This window comes from Solanum stenotomum, chromosome 6 (assembly GCF_019186545.1).
Source record: "Solanum stenotomum isolate F172 chromosome 6, ASM1918654v1, whole genome shotgun sequence".
In the NCBI taxonomy this organism is placed as follows: Eukaryota; Viridiplantae; Streptophyta; class Magnoliopsida; order Solanales; family Solanaceae; genus Solanum; species Solanum stenotomum.
In genome coordinates, this window is record NC_064287.1 from 53,307,186 (window position 1) to 53,323,927 (window position 16,742).

The window sequence follows — 16,742 nt, forward strand, 5'->3', positions numbered from 1 at the left end:
CGCGCACTGTAACACAATAATATAAAAATGATAGTTTTGTATCCGAGTAGAAATTAGTTTTTTTTTTTCAATTCATATACATGAAAATTCAAATATATTTTTATTTTGTAAAGAGGATGGTATTTAAGAGATGAAGTGAAAAAAATCAAAATAAAATCTATTTTTCCTTTAAATTCCTTTTCTCAATTCTTGAAAAAAAATTAAAAAATAAATAAAACATATATATATATATATATATATATAAAGTTACACATAATTCCAATTAAGCCGCAGCTTCAGCTTTCTCTGTTCTTGATTCTTCTTTCAATGGCTATCTCCATAACAGGAAACAGCAAAATCTTCCATAATTTCAATTCTTGTAGTTCTTTATCTGTTAGCAGCACCAAAACCCATGTGCCCATTTGTTCTCTTCAGTTCCCTTCTTCCTCCAGACCTAATTCCTATCATTTCTGTATCAAATCCACAAGGTGAGCTTCTATTCATCATGTGTTTTTCCTAATTTCATTCTTTTATTTCATGGGGTTTGTCTTTTTGGTTCTTTTTTTATGCCCCAGTTTGAAGTTTGGTATAAAGATCTTAGCTTTACTGGTTTATCTTTTAAAAAAACTGAACTTTAATATGTAGAGTTGATGAGTAGTTAAAGTGATAGTTACCTGATACCTGTTGTTGGTGGGAGGTGACAGGTATCTTATGGAATTAGTCGAGGTAAGCGCAATCCCATGGTTATCATGAAAAAGAAAAGAGTTGAGTGGTGGAAGAAACGGGTTCACATTGAGTGGAATGGATATAAAGGATTCATATAGTCGACCTCAACTAGTTTGAGATAGAGGATTATCATCTTTTTTTATTTCCCCAGTTTGTTGTTTGGTATAAAAATCTTAACTTTACTAGTTATCTAAAAAAAACTGAACTTTAATATGTAGAGTTCAGTAGTGGAAGTTAAGAGTAACCTGGTGCATGTTGTTGGTGGGAGGTGACAATGGAATTAGTTGAGGTGAGCGCAATCTGGCTCGAACACCACGATTATCAAGAAAAAGGAAGAGTTGAGTAGTTGAAGAAACGGGTTCACATTAAGTAAAATGGATATAGAGGATTCATATAGTCAATCTCAACTAGTTTGAGATAGAAGTGTATTATCTTTTTTGATTCCCTTGTTTGTTGTTTGGTATAAAAATCTTAACTTTACTAGTTATCCCCAAAAAATTGAACTTTATTATGTAGGGTTGAGTAGTGGAAGAAACGGGTTCACATAAAGTAGAATGGATATAGAGGATTCATATAGCCGACCTCAACTAGTTTGAGATTGAGGCATATTAGTTGACATGGTTGTAGTATGTAGAACGCAGTAAAACTGTGAGTGGAATGGAACATGCCCTAATGGGGTGGAATGATATAGATGATTTGTATAGCCAACCCCAAGTGTAGTAGTAATAGTAGTATTTGAAGCTTATGGGTTCGGGATTTTAGTCCTTTTGAGTTATTGCGTTCTAAATTAATAATTTGTACATAATAAATGAATTTCTTAGAACAAATACAGGGTTTGAAACCAAAACTAATGGGTTCTGCCAAATCCGCTTCCTACACTCTAGCTCCGCCCTGTCTGCAGTACTATGTAAAAACTAATTAAGCTGGGTCATGTGGATGAAACGGGTCCAATTGGAGCTAAGTGTCTATGAGGATATGTATAGCTGACCACAATTATATTGTGATTAAGGCGTAGTAGTTTTTTTCATACTAGGTAGAGTGCATGAGGATTGTGTTGGTTAAAACTATGTTTATGTTTCATTTTATGTAACAGGTCAAGTACTATTTATGGGAAGAGGAGAGCATCAGAACATTTGTCCCGGCTTCCAATTATTTCTTGTGTAGTGGAAGATAGTTCTGAAACACAACCAGAATCTGTGAATTCATCTGCTTTAAGTGATTCTTCAAAGGTACTTTTTTGCCGTTCTTTGCATGCATTGTGAGCGTTTGCCTAACGATTTTGGATATCTAGACCACCAGCTGGGGGAAGTGCCACCGTGACCCTCTAGAGTCTAGACACTTGGGTACACCTTAGTAGTGGAGCACCAATTAGTTAGATACAAAAACACTTTTGATGGGTTTTGAAGTTGAGACATCTTTGTCTCTGCATCTCAACTGATTAAAGCTAACCTTGGTTTATGCACTTTGCAAAAGAGTAGTTTTGTCTCTCTGTTGGCTAGTTTTCTGTAATGTAAGTTTTCCCTTCCTCCTTTACTAGATTTTTCTGGAAAGATTGGCTCTTGATGGGTGGTTTTCAGTTATCACCTTGACTCGGTACCTTTTTTTACTTCAGATTCAGAAAAGAGTAACTTAACTTCAATGGGAAGAAGTGACATTTACACCCCTTATTTAACGAAGATTGAATTAGATGTTCTAATTTGCAGTTACATGGAAAAAGAATTTCTACTTGCCCTTTGACCACTCAAGTATCATTTTTTGGGCCAAGAGAATGACTACAAAATCTCCTTTAGCTTCCTTCTCCCGAGGAAAGAAGCCATAAACAATAATGAATTGCTTATTCTAGTATTCTACCATAATTCCCTTGTGCTCTCGCAACAGAATGTGGAAATAGAGTAAGAACTCAGACAGTTCAACTTGCATGTAAAAAGAGCACTAAACAATACCCAAAACATAAGGAAGATGAAAAATGAAAGTTGGACAACATAATGGGAGGAAAACAAATACCTGCGCAAGAAAAGCAAAATAAAAAAAGAAATAGAGATTGAATGGAGGCTTCATGCCTTATTATAGAGTACTAGAATTGTATAGGTATGAAAGGAATTCTATAGAGGTAGAAAGAGTGTAGTCTCCCACTTACGTAGGGAGCAGAGTACAACATATCCAGTGAGGTTTTGTAATGGAATTACAAGAAACAATAGATAGTAACATAAGGAAGGAATACTCACCTTCATTAATTGGTCCCTATTGACATTTTCCTCTCAGATTTCCTTCTTAATCTCTCTTACACCATAGAAGAAATCCTTTCTGTTTCTATTCTTTTCTCTTTCTTTTTGTTTCTTCTTTACCTCTTACCATTGGTATTGATGTGTTTATTAGCTTTTCAATTGTCCTAGTTCAGCTCCCTTTTTGGATTTCTTTTGTTTCTTTTAACATTTTCTTTGTGTATTCTTAATGAGCGGGTACCTTCTTGCAGGAAGCAGTATTTGACATGAAATTACCAAGAAGAAGTCTGTTAGCAACATTCACATGTAATGCTTGTGGTGCTCGATCTCAAAGACTGATAAACAGATTAGCATACGAAAGAGGGACTGTGTTTATACAGGTACTTAGAGTTGAGCGTCTAATCATGCTGTTAAGCTTTTGATAATTGCAAGCAAAACTAATTTTCTTACGAGATAGCAAAGTCAAATAAATCTTGTTTAATTATGTATGTTCACCAAGATATTTTAGGCTAGAAGTGCTAGATGGATGATTTAACCATTGAAGGTATTAATTGGTAATCTTCTTAGTAGCACTTGTATTATACAGTGCTGTCATTTGTTCTCCTCGATTTGAACTATTTTTCCTAAAAATATAAGTTTTCAGGTAGTGGTTGCCATATCTGAGCCGTTCAGTTGTGGGGGACATATGGGATCTTTTATCCCTACCTTAATGCATGAATAATTATTTTTTTTCTCTTGCACATTTGTCCATAAATGGGGTAATCAACTCTTTGGACTGTTGGAACTTCCGTAAGTAGTATGAGGGATTCTAATATCGACTATTCTGAACTTGTATGATTCAGAGTTTAACAACTATAGTTCTGGATTTAGATAATTGACATCTTGTTTGCATGAATACTTCTATTACCTTACTGAAATCTAAAATTAAAATTTTCCATCTTTTGAGTCTTTGGTATTTACGTCAAATAATGGTGTGACATAGCTGTCTTATTTGCCTCTGTTTTCTTTAAATTTTCTTTATTATTATAGAATATTTAAATCAACTGGGTATAGAGTGTCAACTGAAGATTCTCATTTCAGTGTTCAGGCTGCTCTCAGTATCACAAATTAGTTGACAATCTTGGACTTGTGGTTGAGTACAACTTCAAGGACGAAATTAGTATGGATCCAGATGCTGATCAAGATTGATTGAAGCTTATGCTTACCTTTAGGCTCTAGCAAGAGAGTAATAGTATTGCCAGTGCAATTTTGTAGGTGAAAGAAAATCAATTACATTCAATGTTAATGTCTGGATGAAAAGAATATCAATGAGATAACAACAATGACAATCATATTCCACATTATTTTTCCTCTAAACACATAAATAGTTCCCATCTCATTTCAAAAAAAATCTTTCTGGTAATGAAACATATAGCTTTTCGTGTAATATCTGTGGGAATCTCAGATTATGATGGCCAAAAGAATAGTCATCGCCAAACCAGCATTCGTCCACATTCTAGATGCGCTTCCTTGCAGTAAAAAGGCTGCTCCATTCTGCATTCAAGCGAGAGAGAGTAAGTGATTTTATCATATTAGAGCTGTTCCTGTCTATGTACTACGTTATTTTCGAAAAATTACAGTTACCAGATGGGCAAAAACAATGGAAACGTTACCAAATTCAGAGTAGGGGATGGCGCTGGTGTCACATCCACAGAATCTTGGACGGTTGGTGGTGCTGGCGGGCTTGGCACAGTTGGTGCAGGTGCTGGCGCGTGATGGTGCTTATGCTTGTGCTTCTTTCTTTTGTGCTTGCCATGAGCTGGTGCTGGTGCTGGTGCTAACTCTGGTGCTGCTACTGGTGATACCACAGCTGGTGGAGGAGTGACTGGTGTCGGTGCTGATACTGGTGGCGCCTTAGGTGGAGACACTGGTGGTGGTACAGGTGCTGGTGATGGTGGCGTTTGTGCTGGAGCTATCTGAGGTGGCGGGACTGCTGGTGGAGAAGCAACTGGAGTGGGTGGTGGTAATACTGGTGGTTGTGATGGACTTGAGACGGGTGGAATTGGTGGTGGGGTTGTTGGAGCAGAGACAGGGGCAACTTTAGGCGGAGGTACTATTGGAGGTGGTGCTGAAGTTGCTGGTGGCTGTGATGGTGCAACAGGCGTAGTGGAAGGCGGGGGTGTTGCTGCAACAGGTGTCGTAGTAGGTGGAGGTGTCGTGGTCGGTGTAGATGGTGATGCAGCTGGTGCTTGTGCATTAGCCATCACAAGCCAAATGCAAAAACTTGAAAGGTAAACCAACTTAGAAGAAGCCATTTTGTGCAGGATTTTGATTGTCAAGAGCTCTCTACTTATATACATCAACAATATTATTTTAACTTCTAAATAAGAAAAAGAGTTTGGTAGAAATGTTTCTAGGGTAACTTAGTTTTATGTGAATGCTACAGCATGTCTAATCATTTGTCAAAACTGGCACCAAAAATTTGTGCTTAATTGTCTTTTATGTTTTTCATCACAAGATTTATAATCCATATGAAAATATGATATATTGGTCATATATTGCTATCAACTACCATCTCAAGCATCAAAAGGACCATTGTAGGTCATTTTTTAAGTTAGCCTATTATTTTCAATCTTTACATTGTTATAAATGATCCAATTTATGGATTAAATAAAACTTTGATGCACCAAACTTATGTAGTAAATGAACTTGGAATCTTCTCATAGTTCATTTAAGTGAACAACAACAAATCTAGTGTAATCTCACAGGCGGGGTATGGGGGAGGGTGGAGTGTACACAAACCTTATTTCTACCTCATAGAGAGATAGAGTGGTTGTTTTTGAGTTTATTCTAGTGAGATTTACTTTATTGCAAAGAAACACAGTACAGGAAATCTGTTGCTCAGTTGGTTGACTATTTGAATCTTCACCTTGTTGGTGATGTTTCGATTTTCCATCTTGTAATCTTACTCCGTAAAAATAAACAAAAAAATACAGTACAAGAAGTTGAGTAGTAGAAGTTTTCTACCCTTTTTTTAGCAAATTTTATTCTTCCAGGAAAAGCAAAGCAAAGTATGATAATACCAAATGTCATAATGGTGATCAATTTTGTATTTTTTGTTGGGGAAATGATTTATGGCATGTTTATTACTTAGCAATGCAGCAAAGGCAAAGTGGTTAGATATTTTAATAATGCTTATTTTACCAGAATTATTGATAATCATTTATTAATCTGTGGTGTTAATACACATGGCAAATTGAAACTAAGTAAACAAATGAAAATACAATTTTATTATATTGTTTTAGGGGGTGGGGGTATTATGGTACTAGTGTTGAGGTTAACAAATACCACCAAACTTTCTTGATTTTGATTTGACACTTAAGCTATGCCTTGGTACCTAGTCCCAATCCAAAAATAATAATCTACCAAACAGGTTGCTGTCTTTCTTTCATGTAATTCAACTATAAATGTGGCAATTTCAAAACTATTAAGCTAGCTCTTTCAATGAACCTTTTCAGATTATCACAAGGATTTGAAATTAATCAATAAAAATAAGCCATAAGACTTTCATTTCAAAACACAATTGATAATCATTTATTAGTAACTGGTAGGTGAGGAGATATCTATTTCACTTCCCTTTTCCAAACTGCTTTTGAGATACTTTACTTGTACCGGGATTTATCAAAAACAACCTCTCTACCTTTACGAGGAATCATTTGGTAAAAGTTGACATGTGAAAATAAGTCATAAAATAATGCACCAAGCAGTACAAAGTTAGTTGTAACTGACTCTAATCTTGAAATGACAATAACTTTGCTGATTAATCCAGATGTTTAAAGGACACAAGCTGATGACAAAATAATGAACTTGAATACCACAAAAAAGAGCGTTTTATCAAATACAATTTTGCAGAACAAAAAATCACAGGCAGAACATGATATGAAACGCGTCGTGAATCTTGCTGAGGAATTTCGGATGGTGGTGTCTTGAAATGGGAAGACATGAAGGTGGTGGTGGTGGAGAATCAGACTCCTTTTCCTTTTCCTTCTTCTTCCTTCTTAGTTGAAAGAACTGCTGCATAGCATCTGCACAGTCCGATGCCAGCACTCCACGTCGGATGGTTATGTTTGGGTGGAAAGGATGAACTGGAGCAGGAGGCTTATTTGTTGGTTCCAAGCTCTTTTCTCCATCTCCATCAGGGAAAAGCCTGAAACATTATGAATAACAAACTCTTTATCTCAAAAACCAAAAGAAGTTTCTTCTAGAGTGAACTCCGCAAACTAAAGTGGTGTATGCAGAAGTTTTCGTAACCGATGTCAATTTTTGAAGAAATGAAAAGACTACTATAATGACAAGCAGTGACATTTTTTATATTTGTATCTACTATTTTAGTTTTGAAAAAATTAACGAAAGTGGTGTCATGTGACATCACTCGAGGCAAGGTGTATCCGCCCCAGGTGAGCCGTATGTATGACTAATAACGTACATATGGAGCAAAGGTAGCAAGATAGGAGATCCAATTTATTATCACATAGAGATATCAATGTTTACCTTGCTTGATGCAAGGGAAGCAGCAGAAAAATAAGAATAAGTAACAATGCACGGTGAAAACATACAGGAGAGGAATCACAATAGGTATTATGTTAAGAGTCAAAGCACTTGTGTATCTAGAGGAAAATAAATTTAGTAGCTACAAGAGCGATATTTTGCGGACGATTTAGAACAAACAAACAATAAAAGGCATCAGCGTCATGGACAGGTATGCAAAAAAGACAATCTTGAAGCACAAATTTCAAGCAGCGTAAATCAAACGGAGAGGTGTTAATCTTCACTCTTCAGCAAGCTATGGAACTTGAGAATAAGGTAAAAAAGAAAACAAATGTAGTTAATAAGCGAGGATCTGTTTTTGGACAATGACAGAGTAACTAGATTTTAAGATTTTTGCTTCAACAAGACACACCACATTGTTAAGACCAAATTATCTGATTTACATTCTCATCTACAGCATAACATTCAGAATCTGCTATTTATCCTTTGTATTGAACAGAAACCTACATAATTCATGAATCAAAAGATTCAGCAACAATGATTTAAGATGAACAGATTCGAAAGCATGACTATAATAGATGTGGATTTTTTAAGTTCACCAACAGAGCACTTAGAAAGGACACAATAACTAGCAGCCCCGTGTGCTCCAGAAAAAGCCCGTTCGGATTAGCTGATGGTAAAATAGCTTATAAACTTAAGTGCTGAAACTGATTTTATAAATAAGCAGTTACATATTTGGATAGAAGTGCTAAAACTATTAGTAAGTAATTGATGTATTTGGTAAAAAAAATGTTGATAAGTTGTTGTTTTGTTATAAGGACTAAAATACCATTAAAAGTTTTGCAAGAAATCATAAATTTAAAAGTAACTGTGGAAAGAAAAGGAGGAACAATAGATATGAAGGAAGAGAAAGTTAGGATTGTTGTTTTGCGAAAGATAGTTTGAGAATTAGAAAAAATATTAAGGACAAAATGGTAAAATACTTGGTCAACCAAAGTGCTTATAAGCTGAAAAGTCACAACGTGGGGATGACCAACTTATGACGTTTGACTGATGTTGGCTTATAAGCACTTTGCCTCCACTGGGATTTGAACCCGAAATCTCATGGTTCTCCTCACACTGCATGGACCACTAACACCCTTGGTACTCTAGAGAACCAACAAAAACTTCGACTCCACAGTTCAAATTTTATTCTTTAGCTAGAGAAAATAAGAATGAATCATAACTACTGTAGTGATTCCGAAAAGCTGTAAAATAGCTAAATTACTGTAGATGCTAGACCATGAAACTAGAAAGCTGTTACAGCATAGAAAACAGAAAATATTCATCATATCTATAGCAAACTATGGTGCTGCCATAAAAGGAAGGCAAAAAAGTTGCTGTTTAATTTGAGCCCTTGACTAATATCTAATGTGAAATCCTAAGATTAAGAAATATGAATATCCTAAAGACTTGTATTTTGTGAAAGTTCAAAAAAGTTAACACATGCAACAACAAGAGATTTCTCGTAGGATATTATCCCAAGTACACATCCGTTTTCTGAAAGATCCCACCTTTCTAACTTTGGTGGGTCTAATAAGATTTGTTTACTGCTGTGAGTTTCAAAGGAAAAAGCTCCTATGGTGTACTGCTAGTTCCAAAAAGGAATCAATTTCAAACATTTTTATATTAAAACCTAAGAACTACATGTTCCATTTCTTACTTTTCAAAGACCTACCAGAGTAGATGATAAATAACTTACTGGTGACTGTTCAAGCTATCAAATGAACAAATATGTATGATCTTTCTTACCTAATCCAGCTGCCATCAGCCCCTAGGAGCTTATTTGGAGCTCCCCATACAACAGTATCAACTCTAGCTTGAAGTATTGCTCCAGCACACATAGGACATGGCTCAAGTGTTACATAAAGTGTGGTATCCTGTAGGAAAAAAAGAATCGAAAGTTATACCAAAAGAAGAGATCCACAACCCTCCTGGAATAGCATTAGATTTATTGATCAAAGAAAAGTTTGATGTTCAGGAAAGAATATCCAACTGTAGCACATTTTCTCCTTTTCTGAATTACTTCATTTACCAGAGGCATGTTCGTACTTAGGTGTCAATTAAATCAAGTACTGCATCAAAACACGAAGAAGCCAAAGCATGCAAAGAAGAAAAGATAAAAGAGTATTATGGTAACCTTAAGTTGAAATCTACTTATCATATTTAACTCATATTTTCCCCGTGTACATCACATTTAACAAAGCATTATTAATTATTGAATATCTGGCTAATGTAATTATTTCCCCACCTTGCCAATGCTAGTTTCTTCAAGAAAAAGAAAGAGAGTAAAGAAGCGTTATATCTACCGCATACAGGAGAAAGAACACGGTGTTAAGGATAGTAGAGGTCGCTTCCAAATTAGGTAATTGGCTACTAAATAAAAGCTGAAAGCATTCATCTTCCCCATATATTCTAGAATAGAAATATGTACATATACTCCTACTTAGAATAGGAAGAAGAATAGGAATAGGAATCCTAGTTAGAAAAGGATTTCAATGTATTGTCTATAAATAGGGTCTCAATGTAACAATTTAAACACACAATTCAATAATATCTTCCCCATATATTTCTCACAAGGTTCATAAACGAATACAGAAAATTTTGGTAGTGCTTCTTCCTATTTTCCTACCTGTAACAGTACATGTCATGTGACAAATGATATTCCATATAATAGAATTACCCCATGTCGTATAAAATTCACACTGTGCTAGTGCTAATTCAAGTCTCAAGTACAGTAGCCATAAAAATTTGGAGGCCTCTCCACTTTATCTTTAAGAGAGTATAAAGGTGTAAGGAACTACCGAAAGTCTCCACGTCCGAAGTGTGCTTGAAGCCTCACGTATGCACAGCATTTCTGCATGGGCAGTGGAGTCACGCAGTTCTTCTACACTGAAACATGCATCTTTATTTGTAAACCAAAGTCTAAGGAGGAGGAAAAAAAGAAATAGGAAAAAGCATAAGCTACCATGACTTACAGGTTGTATCCACGAGCAACTATTCTTCCATCATGAACCAGCACAGCCCCAACAGGTACTTCCCAATTGTCAGCAGCCTTTTTGGCTTCCATTAGTGCTTCCCTCATAAACATTTCATCAATTTTCCGCTGATCGCTTTCAAGCTTGAATGCGTCTTCCCACTCATCAAACCTGTCTTTTTCAAATTGATGGGACCTCTGAAACTTTCCGTGTCTCATTTCAGCATCTTTAACCTTAGACCCTGATACCTCACCAGAGACTGGGGAAACTGATTGCCCTTTGCTACTGCTGGATGGAACAGTTTGTCCAATTTCTGCTATTTCTTCTACAACAGGTGATGTTCTCACCGGAATTGAAGAAATCAGAAGCCCCCCTTCTGGGACAATTGCACCATAGATACCTTGAAAGTTTTTACCAGTAGTGTCTTCAGCAGAAGGCAGTTGAATAGTTTTGGATGGTGAACTGCTCTGTAAAACAATTGGTGAAGATGATGTTTCCACCAATGTGTGCTTCATATGTTCCCTTGAGCTGGATGCTTCTCCAGAACTATGAGAGCGAACCATTTTCTGCCGTTGCCAGTCCAAAGATGCAGATTCTTGGTTCGACCTTCTGATGTTTTTTGCATTCTCACTATTATTATCCTCTGCACCAGAAAACCATGTTTCGCTACTTGTGGATTGATTAGATGAGCTCCTTCTACTAGATTTAGAGGTCAAAGTATGGCGATCAGAACGAGACCATCGCAAATGAACAATATCTCCAATAATATTCCACAAGGACCTACCACTTCTCTTGACAATAGCTGTTTTGTCTTTGTCTGCATCCTCTGATACTTGTATCTCAGGAGGCTCCTGGACAGAGGGCTCAGTTACATCCCACATTTCATCTGAAGGTCCCTTAGCCCTTGAAACCAAAGGGGATTGCCTTGATTCATTCTCATTTGATTGAGAATCACCACAAACACGTTGGCCTACAACTTTTTGAGTATGCTGCTCTCCCACGTTAATCAACTTTGTCTCAGAGGTCTTAATCTCATTCAGAATCTGAGTGTTTGAAATCTCATGCCTGACTTTCTCTACAAATTCGCCAACATAATGTGTCGAGGATTTCTGCAATCGATCAGCTGAACCAAGTGCATCTTCATGGGATGTGAAATTTGAAGACGAACCAAGAACCTCATCCCTTCTGGATTCACCATGTGTTTTGTGCTGAGGTTGTGGAGCCCTATCTGAGGTAAGTTCGTGCTGTAGTGAAAAACCTCTTCGAACGCCTGAATCAGAAACTGCTTGAGTTGAAAACCCAGTCTTTGACTCCATAATTGATGAGCGTCCTGATAATACTTGGGAAGATGCTTTCGCCTCTCTTTTGTTTGCCTGTGTTACTTCAACACTGCTAGTGTCACTGGAATGAGTAGTTAACGTACTCGACGCACCTAGGAGAGTTTTTTTCTCATGTGATTCCATCACTGATTTTGTGTTTCTTGAGTCACTTATTCTGGCTTGGGAGGAGTGCTCTTTGAATTCTACTGATGACTTGTTGAGAAGGTTTGTATAATCTTCCTGGTTTTTCATCCTTGTCTCTGATTTCCTATGTGAAACATGAGTTCTTTTTTCATCAGCTTTAGTTAGTCCTTCAGCTTTTTCTCTCGACTCAACTAACTCAGTGATCTGACTAGATTGGTGGTGCTCATTTGAGACCTTCTTCCTGAGTTCAGTATCAGAGACTCCCTGAATTGCTGACTCCATCCTAATGTCATTTTTCTGGATATTAGACTCTTGATTGAACCTACGAGATCTTCTCCTATATTCATCTTCCCTTATGATGCTCCCGATTTTTTTACTATATTCTTCTCTAGCTTGTTGAATTTGAATCAGAGCCTCATTGGAGGTTTCTTCCGTTTCATGATAAGATTTTCTTGTGCTATAATCAGTTTTAGATTTAACGCCATGACTCTCAGATGTATCAACAAATTGTTTATACTTTATATTTGTATTAGATTGTCCTGCTTGCTCATGTTGTCCAGTTGTTTTCCCCTCAAACTTTGTAATAGAGGCTGATTCTTGTTTTGTGTCATCATATTTTGTGGAGGAACCAGCAACCTGTTCAGAACTACTTCCATGAATCTGAGATATCCTCGAATGCCTCTGCATTGATTCCTTTCTTGATGCAATCTCCTCAACTGATATGTCAGTAAGCCTCTTCTCCGATTTCTTTCTCCAGTCACCAGTCGAACTATACAATCCCACTGCAGAATCGTCCTTCCGTGAAACAACCCCTTGTTTAGCAGTGTAATTCCGATCTCTTTCCTCCAATGCAACACCTTCACTCCTCAAATCTCCTCCATGCTTCCTTGACAATTCTTCTTCAAAGTGCTCATCCTCAATCTGCAGTTCACTGTCAAAATCAAGGTCACCTGTTGAAGAAGCAGAATAGTATGAAGAACAGCTAGAACCATTTTTCCTCAGTCTCTGCCTGTGGTCCTCCCTTCTTGAAAAACTTTCCCTCCCTTCTTCTCTTGTTCTTTCGTTGTGACTCGTCCTCAACAAGGAAGCTCTTTCTTCCTCCGTGTGCCTTGTTCCTCGGTTCTCCCTCCTAACCAATGCTTCCTTCTCTTCTTCTCTTGCTCGATCTCTATGACTCTCCCTCAACAAGGAAGCTCTTTCTTCCTCCGTATGCCTTGTTCCTCGATTCTCTCTCCTAAAACTCTCTTCTTCTCTTGCTCTATCTCTCTGACTCTCCCTCAATAAAGAAGCTCTTTCGTCCTCTTTATGGTTTGTCCTTCGCCTCTCTCTCCTTAACAATGATGGCCTCTCTTCTTCCCTTCTCTTCTCCTCCTTCCTCGACGGAATCACTTCATATTCATACTTATACTTCGACATACTCCCTATAGCACCGGATTCATCCCTTTTCTTCTTACCAACATAATTACTCACATCCCCATTTTTCCTTTTCTCCGCATCTATCCTCTTAGACGACCTTCCATTCCTCTCTCTCACACCAAACAACTCCTCATCCACATCCTCAGTCAACAAGCTAAGCATAACCTCAGCCTCATCAAACTCTGAAACGCCACTTCCTTCACTACTTTCCTCAAACACCAAACACCTATATCTCCCCTTCCCCCATTTCCCCCCTCTTCTACTAACACCATTTCCTTTCAAAGAACAAACTTTTTCATAACTACACTCCCTATCAACATCATAAACTGGAAATCTTGAATAATATCTATCTAAACCACCCAAGATCAGTTTTTTACATTGAATTAAAGTAGATTGTCTCAACCCATATAAGGAATTAGGGCAAATAGGCACTCTGTACAACATAGAAGCATTTGAAGAACAAGAACAACATGATGGAGATGATAATGAGGAAGAATAAGCAAATGGGTATCTACCAAATCTATCATTAGAGCAATATGAATGATCATAATATGAAAATGAAGATGACCCTTTACACTTTAGTGTAAGAGTTGAACTTACACAAGTGTTATACATGGCTAAAGAAGAAAAAAGATTGTACCTTTGATGGAAAAATCTCTTCTTTTTTCAAGATTCTGTAGAATTATTAGGAGAAAATCCAACTGGGAATAGTGTTGGATCAGATTGGAGAAGAGAGAGATGAGGAATTTTTGTTACCAGAAAAAAAAAAAAAAAAAAAAAAAAAAAAGGGGGTGGGGTTTTTTTTTTGGGGGGGGGTTTTTTTTTGGGGGGGGGGGGGGGTTGGGGTATAAGTTATTGGTAATTTTTGTGTGCTCATAATATATGAATATATTTGTGTTAATTAAGTAAATTGTATATTTTTTTATTGTTTTACGTAGAAAATACATTAGATTTGAGTATTTTATAGAACTATGAAAAGAGTAGTTTGGTGTACTAAGTTCTCGTTATGACGGGGGTTTTGGGAAGGGTTGGGATCATAAGTGTCTATTGTATGTAGTTTTAACTTTTACTTTACACTTTTGTGTAGTTGTTTTCAAGGCACAAAATTGTGACCTTGTGGTAACATGGTTGTCAGTTACGTTGAGGCTCCCTTCAAAGTATTTATAGAACTATATCATCATCAAATATGACGTAACAGTCTAGATGTAACATAACGCATTTTGAGTAATCAAATGATGAAATGGTTAATAATTATGGTAAATTTATACATTTTTCACCAGCAAAAGATGTATTTCGGTCATGTCCAGGAAATTATCGAATTTCAAATTTCATAGTGAAACTCCAGGAAATTATCTTTAAATTTTTCTTGTGGAATTTAATTTAAACTCAATATAAAATTGCAAAAAGGGTGAAAGATGTTAATTTTTTTAATTTTACCTCTTGAAATTCTTGTGTAGTGTGTAACCAAAATGAATGGGCTGTTATTAAGGTTTGATGCAATTAACCCAATAAATTGGGCTTCTGTTCAATAGGCTCTGGGCCCATTTTTCAGGTTTGTGGATTCATTTTTTATTGGCCCAAGATATTGGAAACGAGAACACTTAATTGAAAAATTAAGCAATTTATAAAGAAAAAATTATCTAAATACACAACTTAATTTACTAAAATTATCGCTTCACAAAAAAAAAAAGAGACGTGACATATAAAAAATAAAACCTTTAACTCAAAAGGCATGTGAATCTGGGCAACAACACTATTTTATAAGAATATTTTTTTACAAGTTTCTAAGATTCAAATTCCTCTACCTAATATAATTTAAATATATGATATACTACTTTATCCACCACTATTTATGTAATATACACAATTAAACTAATACTTAAAATCTCAACCACATCTGTAGTCAAATAAGGTGATATATAACAAGTCAAAAGGGGCACCGCGACATTAACATACACCTTAGTTTTAGTTTGTTGAAAAAAGATATTATGATTACGTAGATGGCAGTTTGATGCACGAAGCATTTCGTGTTCATGCGGTAAATGGCAGTCATTCCGTGTTCAACTGAGATCAGAATAGGCTGCACCTCAAGAATTGTGATGTGGACAATTTACCTTAATGCAAGCATTAGTGACTGATTTCATAGCTCGAACATGTATCCTATAAGTCACACAGAGACAACTTTACCGTAACACTAATTAGAGGCTCCACTTCCTTTTGGATTATGTAGATGATTTCATACTTTTGGGAAAACATGTCAATATAAAAAAAAAACAATGTTTGCACAAAAAAAGAAAAAAAAACTTTGATTTGGTAAACTTTTAGTGTCATGTCACAAGTTCTCTTAAAATGTTTCGATTACTTTCACTTTTCTTTTTAAAAATAGATGACACAGTCACATTTTCTGATTTTTATGTAATAAAAGTAAGAATTTCTATTATAAAGTATATGCTTTTCATATTCCTTTCAATAATATTGTACCACAAGGTGTCCTTATTTCTCACGAGGATAAACGTTATGTTGAATTATGAACTTCAAGTTTTTGTCCACCGTGTTATAACTTCTTGCAAAAACGATTGAGATTCTCCGCCCTTTAATCAGAAACTTTGATTCAATTTTGAAAATGAACGACATTTCAGTTGAAAGCGTTTTATACTTTTAGTAGACCTACCCCGCGATTTAGTTAATCAAGCCATTTAGATTCGAATATTGAATGGTTAAATTGGAACAAAAAAAGAAACTACATAGAATTTTTGATAAATTATTCTTTATTTAAAATATAATATCCAACTTTTAACAATTTATTATGGTTGACTTTTCTATTCAGAGCTTTGACCCAATAATTAACTTCATTTCTAGACTTCCATTTTGAAAATTCAAACATGATCATGTGAACTCAAATCAAATTCTTTCTAGTTTATAATGAAGACTACAACTTGAAATTTCATAATTAGTATTAAATTGAGTTGAAAAGCAGCAAGTCAATGTACAATTTCATATATAACATGCAATTTTGATTAGTATGCAATAATTCACCTAATGAGACAACCATATATATATAGTTGCCAATTGCCACATTAGCTATGAGTCCGACAAAATTCAATAATTTTGATTTAAACTGTGTCTTTGTAATAAGAATAAGAATATGTTTAATATATATAAATAATCATCAAAATCTAATAAATTGTTTGTATTGGAATCTAAAACCGTTAAACTTAAATTTTAGATCTGTCTTAATTGCTTTGATGTCTTCTAGAGTAGATTTTGTTATATAACTTCTATATTGCAAAAATGCACGACTAATATATAGCTCAAATTTCTTTTTCTTTTATTTTTTATTTTTTAAAGTTTTTATGATAATATCATAATAAGATGAAATTTCACATTAACTT

General features: G+C 35.7%; 3 protein-coding genes across 3 annotated transcripts; 1 reads left to right on the forward strand and 2 right to left on the reverse strand.

Moving 5' to 3' along the window:
• The first annotated feature begins 260 nt into the window (after positions 1-260).
• LOC125868180 (uncharacterized protein C24H6.02c) lies at positions 261-4,218 on the forward strand. The gene is made up of 4 exons (XM_049548795.1): positions 261-467; positions 1,799-1,934; positions 3,179-3,307; positions 4,008-4,218. The coding sequence occupies exons 1-4, from the start codon at positions 307-309 to the stop codon at positions 4,113-4,115; spliced, it is 534 nt and encodes a 177-aa protein (XP_049404752.1). The 5' UTR covers positions 261-306; the 3' UTR covers positions 4,116-4,218.
• A 61-nt stretch (positions 4,219-4,279) lies between these two features.
• LOC125868178 (lysine-rich arabinogalactan protein 19) lies at positions 4,280-5,314 on the reverse strand. The gene is made up of 2 exons (XM_049548794.1): positions 4,580-5,314; positions 4,280-4,460 (listed from the first exon to the last, which is right to left on the reverse strand). Exons 1-2 carry the CDS (start codon positions 5,264-5,266, stop codon positions 4,368-4,370), a joined length of 780 nt encoding a protein of 259 aa, XP_049404751.1. The 5' UTR covers positions 5,267-5,314; the 3' UTR covers positions 4,280-4,367.
• Positions 5,315-6,818: 1,504 nt separating this feature from the next.
• Positions 6,819-14,120, reverse strand: LOC125868174 (tRNA(adenine(34)) deaminase, chloroplastic). The gene is made up of 4 exons (XM_049548789.1): positions 10,472-14,120; positions 10,298-10,385; positions 9,246-9,373; positions 6,819-7,113 (listed from the first exon to the last, which is right to left on the reverse strand). Exons 1-4 carry the CDS (start codon positions 13,963-13,965, stop codon positions 6,828-6,830), a joined length of 3,996 nt encoding a protein of 1,331 aa, XP_049404746.1. The 5' UTR covers positions 13,966-14,120; the 3' UTR covers positions 6,819-6,827.
• Positions 14,121-16,742: the final 2,622 nt, after the last annotated feature.